Source organism: Aulonocara stuartgranti (assembly GCF_965226115.1).
Source record: "Aulonocara stuartgranti genome assembly, chromosome: 19".
Lineage (NCBI taxonomy): Eukaryota > Metazoa > Chordata > Actinopteri > Cichliformes > Cichlidae > Aulonocara > Aulonocara stuartgranti.
The window spans coordinates 28884309-28890253 of NC_138955.1; the positions used below are offsets into that span (position 1 = coordinate 28884309).

General features: G+C 46.2%; 1 protein-coding gene across 1 annotated transcript; it reads right to left on the bottom strand.

Moving 5' to 3' along the window:
• Nucleotides 1-539: 539 nt before the first annotated feature.
• On the bottom strand, nt 540-1422 carry LOC309695582 (protein EOLA1-like). Its single transcript, XM_082516325.1, has 2 exons — nt 1103-1422; nt 540-1037 (listed from the first exon to the last, which is right to left on the bottom strand). The coding sequence occupies exons 1-2, from the start codon at nt 1281-1283 to the stop codon at nt 862-864; spliced, it is 357 nt and encodes a 118-aa protein (XP_082372451.1). The 5' UTR covers nt 1284-1422; the 3' UTR covers nt 540-861.
• Nucleotides 1423-5945: the final 4523 nt, after the last annotated feature.

The window sequence follows — 5945 nt, forward strand, 5'->3', positions numbered from 1 at the left end:
ATAGAAACGCGGTGATGGAGGGACGTCCCTCAGCCCAGGAACTCTTTATCTGGATTTGCTTATGGTGACATCATCATTCGGGATGAGCTCACGTGGATGTAGCTGCTCCATCCACCGCCGCTTGTTTCATAGAGAAAAGCGCCACAGGTTGTATGAAAATCTGCAGATGGCGTGTTGACTCAGCCTGATACATGTTTAAATTATACTGTATGTGTATTGATCACTGTGGTTTTTATAGATCTGATTGGTTAACGGGTGCTGGTTTCATACCTGCTGATAAGTTACCATGGTAACTTTTGATAGGAAGCACCTTCAGAAAAGCCTGAGTTACGTGCAGTTACCTGGATTAGAGGTCGGTTTGTGTGCTTAACCATTTGTTTTGTTGATGGAACCATGAATTCTGCAGTTTACCATCCTCTGGTTTAGTCAAAGTCCTGACGGCTTCATGCTCTAAAACCCTCCAGTGTGACTGAATTACAACAATTCTGCACAGACTGTTTTCTAAAACAGCGAGAGAACAATGGCCAGAACAGCAAGCATAGCAAAATATTACCTTTTAATTTCAGTGTAACATACAGCCGCCTGATAACAGCACCACAGGTAGGTTATTTACACAAACACTGGACGTTTGGAAGGTGCCCTTATTAACCCACCGGCAACAGTTGCCGTTTTAACCCCCACACATCAACAAAATTAAACATACAGTCAGTAGGACAAGTGCCACCGCTCTGATCACAGATCAATGATCAGCTGTAAAAACCAAAGTACTATGACAGAGAAGTCGCTCCAGCATCGGCCTCAGTGCCCGGGTAGGTTACGTATGTGTTGTCATGGTAACAGTTTTGCTGGGATCTCTATGGTCTAGAGGTCGCGACCTCCCGGAGCTCTCAGTGGGGCCTTCAGCCAGCGAGGGTTGGACAGGTTAGTCAGGTGCTTCTCCTGCAGACCAATCAGCACGGCCGACTGCTCCAGGCACTGTAGGTCCTTCCCCTGGAGGGAGGCGGGGCAAAGCCAGGTCCGGCCCACATCCACCAATCCTAAAAGAGACCACAGGGTTCGTTCAGGGATGTGTAAATGTGGCAGAGTAAATAGTGATTCTAACCTGCCACCACGCCGTGGCCGAACTGCTCCCTGGACTCCAGAAGTGCCTCAATCTGAGCGCTGTCCATCCCCAGCAGGCCGCTTAGCACCGCCCTCCACTCCGACCCCTCCCAGTCACGCTGAGCCACTTTATCATCATTTTCTTTAATTAATATGTGTTTTATTATTTTCAAATCAAGCATCTAGGAAGACTGCTTTGGACCAGGCAGTCCTGAATTTTATTATAAAGGACTGCCAACCCCGTAGTATTGTGGAGAGAGAGTGTAATGTACTGAGGGAATAGGAAGACATCTTATCAGAACCTTATCCACCTGGCTTTACAGCTTTTGTGTAACCCAGCTTCATCTGTTCCTGTGATTTTTCCAAAGCTGGAAAAATGATGTAAAAAAAAAATAAAATAAAAAGACAAAAAACGCAATAGACTGAATGCAAAAACATTGGATAAACCTATTTTTCTGAATAGAAATTTATAATGAACTGTGAGTCAAATGGGTAATATTACATTCACAATACTTTCATTTTAATTTTCACTTAATGTCATTCATAATATATTTTAAAGATGTCTACAATATTTGTAATATAGAAGATATAAAATGATTCCATGGAAAGTACAATGCCTTACAGTGTGTACAAGTATGACTAGGTCATTGAATCAGTGTCTGTTGTGAATCTCAAGTAAGTTGCCTGCAATGGTATTTAAGGTCCAGCAGGTGTCAGTATGGAGCAAAACTGTGTCGACACAGTTTGGGGAATGTGCTGAAACGCTTCACGAGGAGAAACCAAACAAAAAACAAGGAGCACAAGGGTCCAAAAATGAAGGAAAACACATCAAAAACGAAACTAGAGTTCAACAAGAGTCCATGAAAAGTTCAGGGGATTGACCCAGAGGTCGACAGCACAAGAGCCAAAACAGTTCAGGGGGCCGGCCGTGCAGACAGCAACGGCGGCGACGGGCAAACAGTTCTGGAGGCCGACCGTGCACACAGCAACGGCGGCGGCGCAGGCTGAAGACAATTAGGCTGGACCAGGCATGGATGAAGACACAGAGGCGGGACCAGGCGTAGATGAAGACGTGGCGGCGGGACGGCAGCGGAACCTGGCGGCGATGATGCTGCAGGCGATGATGCTGCAGGCGATGATGTAGAAGTCGCGGGGGATGATTCAGCAGGTGACGGCTGAACAGATTTCCCCGGACCATCAGCAGATGTTAGGATGTGCTGGCTGGGTCCTCCAGGACCCTCAGCTAACGAGGCGTGGTGCTGGGTGGGCTCCTCGGACCCTCCAGCAGACGACACTTGAGGCTGGACGGGCGACTCGGGCCCTCCAGCTGACGACACATGAGGCTGGAAGGGCTCCTCGGGCCCTCCAGCTGACGAAACTTGAGGCTGGACCGGCGACTCGAGCCCTCCAGCTGGAGCAGATGCAGGACCAGAGGCAATTGGAACCCATGGCTGAGGGTGAAAATGAGTGGCTGACTGAACAGATGACAACACTAATGATTCCTCCACTAACTGAGCTACTGACTGGGTCATGGACTGTAACAAAGCTTGCAGAAAATCCGATTGTGGTAGCGACTGAGCTATAGATAGCGGGGGTGAAGACTGAGATATGGGTGACTGAACTTGAGATGAAAGTGGTGGGGGTGGAGTTGGTGACTGGGCTACAGGCGGCTGCTGAGCAGGAAACACTGGACACTGAGCTACAGGCGGCTGCTGAGCAGAAAACACAGGACACTGAGCAACAGGTGGCTGATGAGCAGCTAGCTGAACTGAAGGTGGTTGCTGGTCAGCTAAATGAGCTGAAGGTGGCTGCTGATCAGCTGACTGAGCTGAAGGTGGCTGCTGATCAGCTGACAGATGTGTTGAGTTGAGGATGAACAGCGGTCTCTACATGCTTGACAGGTTTCGAAGCATGACAATCATCCAGAACATTCCTTGCCGGCTGTTCAGACAAAATCCCAGACTCCTGCTGGGACTGTGAATGCTGGCGGCACATCCGCCGCTTCCCAGTTGAAATGGGATCAGGGCTGGCAAAAGGTGACATAGAGAAACGCTGCTGCGGAGTGGAAATGAAAACTGCACCAGTCCGTACTACAGGAGAAAAGTGAAGTGTGGTTGGGTGGTGACGGCTAGGGTTGCATTTCTTCTTCAAGGATGGATCAAACGATTTGGCGATAAACCTTGGCAAAAACTGCTGCTGACGTCGAGAACATCACGTGGTGAGGGCCTCCAGGAGGGTAGCTGAATCATCCTTTCCTGGACCGCCCATGCCAAACAGTTCGAAGGCTAGCCTCGCTCTTAGAGCTGTTATTATTTGCTTAAGTCCATTTATGTTTAGAAAACTGACGGTGGAGGCAGTGGACGACAAAAAATGATCAAAAAACACTACCTCCAGCTGCCTCTTGTAGGGGCTCGCAGCGTGGATTATCCTCCAACAGTAGGTGCATAGGTGCGCGAGATTCTCTCCCTCAGAGGTGAAAAGTGAGTCTGCTGGATCCATACTGGTCGCGTCATTCTGTCAGGGCTCTGTGTGCGGGCAGGTGGAGATGTGGATCCAAGTGCAGGACTCTGAGACGGAAATATACTGAAAACTAGTGATGTGACGTTCTGTATCGAGGCTTCGAAGCTTGTGTCGAGTAATGGAGGGGGCGTTTCCGCGATGCGCGTATCGAGGCTTGCTTCATTTATGGGAGGAGCTGAAAATGATGACGTCCGAAGTCTCGCTGCCCGGCTGTACCACGTGACTGTTTCATGAAGTGGTTTGAACTTTGCCGCGAGCTATGACAGCGATATAAACCCCTCAGACTTCATTCAAAATGTACGTGTTTGATGGAGAGTTGCGGTTAGTGAGAGTTTGGAGACAGTTTGGAGGTTTATGAGAGTGAGGAGAGAAAGTCAGGAGAGAATGGAGCCAGCTAAGAAGAGGCGGATGTCCTCCCCTGTGTGGGAACATTGTGATTTTATTCCTCCCAACAAGGTATGTAAATTTCTACAGAAGATGTATTTTCATAATACTGATGGTGCAATACAATTTATGTTAAGCGGCTTTGCTTTTGTACAAGGTGAAGTGTTTGCTATGTGCCAGGGAGCTGGGATATAACAACAACACCTCATCCATGCTTAGGCACTACAGAGCTTTGCATGAGAATAAGAGGAACACCGATTGTGGAGCAAGACCAGGTGAGCCATCAAATGCAATGATAATATAGCATGCAGTAATGTTACTAAATGATATAACAATATTATACAACTGTAATAAGTTACGTGTGTGATATTTATATTTGTGCTTTGTCTTTATTGTCTTTCCTCAGGAGAAGAATCTCAAATAGATGAAGACCTGGTTAGCATGGTGATTGAGGACTCCCAGCCATTTAGCATTGTGGAGGACAAAGATTTGTTAAATCATTAAATCCTAGCTATGTTCTCCCCACTAAAGGTTATAAAAGCAGTGAAAATTTAGTTTTTACTGAATAAAATGTGAACAGGCAGGACTGAGGCCTCAGTGTGTAGCTGTCCATACCTCAGCGTTACAAAAGCACAACCACTGTCCACACCCCAACCACAGCTCACCTCACAGTAAATGATCATTTCCATTTTAAGCATTTCCAAATGATCATTTTCCATACTGCCAGTATAAATATACAAAGTATACTGCCATCACTAAAATATATATGTTTTACACACTCCTTTTGTTGTTGACATTTACAGGCTGTGTGCAAAAGGCCACACTCTTCAAATTCATGCCAACTAATATTTTTACGTCCAGTAGGTGTCCTGCTAGAGCAAATGAAGCTTCAAGACGCTTTGCGCTGGGATGAACCAATTGGATGAAAAGCTTCAGTGCTTCATGAAGCTTCATCTGCCCATCACTACTGAAAACCACAGCTTTATTGCTGGCACCAACAAAACAGAAACCAAACATGAAGACACTAATTGGAACACAGGCAGGATCTGAGGGTACGACGCAACACCAAGCACGGGAAAACACAGGGCTTGTATACACAGGGTAGTAATGAGGGAAATGGCAACAGCAGGGAGACACAGCTTGGGGAGATCAGGGCTAACGAGACAGGGGGAACAAACCTGCACACACTAACCTTATGCTGGGCTTACACTGTACGATTTTTGGCCCATTTTGAGCCGATTTTTGAGTCGTGCGACCGTTTTGGCGATCGGCCCGATTTTGGCCTTCATCGTGCGTCATGCATCGTATACAGGGAGTGCAGAATTATTAGGCAAGTTGTATTTTTGAGGAATAATTTTATTATTGAACAACAACCATGTTCTCAATGAACCCAAAAAACTCATTAATATCAAAGCTGAATGTTGTTGGAAGTAGTTTTTAGTTTTAGCTATTTTAGGGGGATATCTGTGTGTGCAGGTGACTATTACTGTGCAGAATTATTAGGCAACTTAACAAAAAACAAATATATACCCATTTCAATTATTTATTTTTACCAGTGACACCAATATAACATCTCCACATTCACAAATATACATTTCTGACATTCAAAAACAAAACAAAAACAAATCAGCGACCAATATAGCCACCTTTCTTTGCAAGGACACTCAAAAGCCTGCCATCCATGGATTCTGTCAGTGTTTTGATCTGTTCACCATCAACATTGCGTGCAGCAGCAACCACAGCCTCCCAGACACTGTTCAGAGAGGTGTACTGTTTTCCCTCCTTGTAAATCTCACATTTGATGATGGACCACAGGTTCTCAATGGGGTTCAGATCAGGTGAACAAGGTGGCCATGTCATTAGTTTTTCTTCTTTTATACCCTTTCTTGCCAGCCACGCTGTGGAGTACTTGGACGCATGTGATGGAGCATTGTCCTGCA

Bases quoted from the DNA above. Each gene is read 5' to 3' on its own strand.
- LOC309695582 (XM_082516325.1), bottom strand. From the start codon at position 1,283: ATGCTTGATTTGAAAATAATAAAACACATATTAATTAAAGAAAATGAT. The intron at 1,038-1,102 runs GTTAGAATCACT...GGTCTCTTTTAG, and splicing joins CGGCCACGGCGTGGTGGCAG to GATTGGTGGATGTGGGCCGG.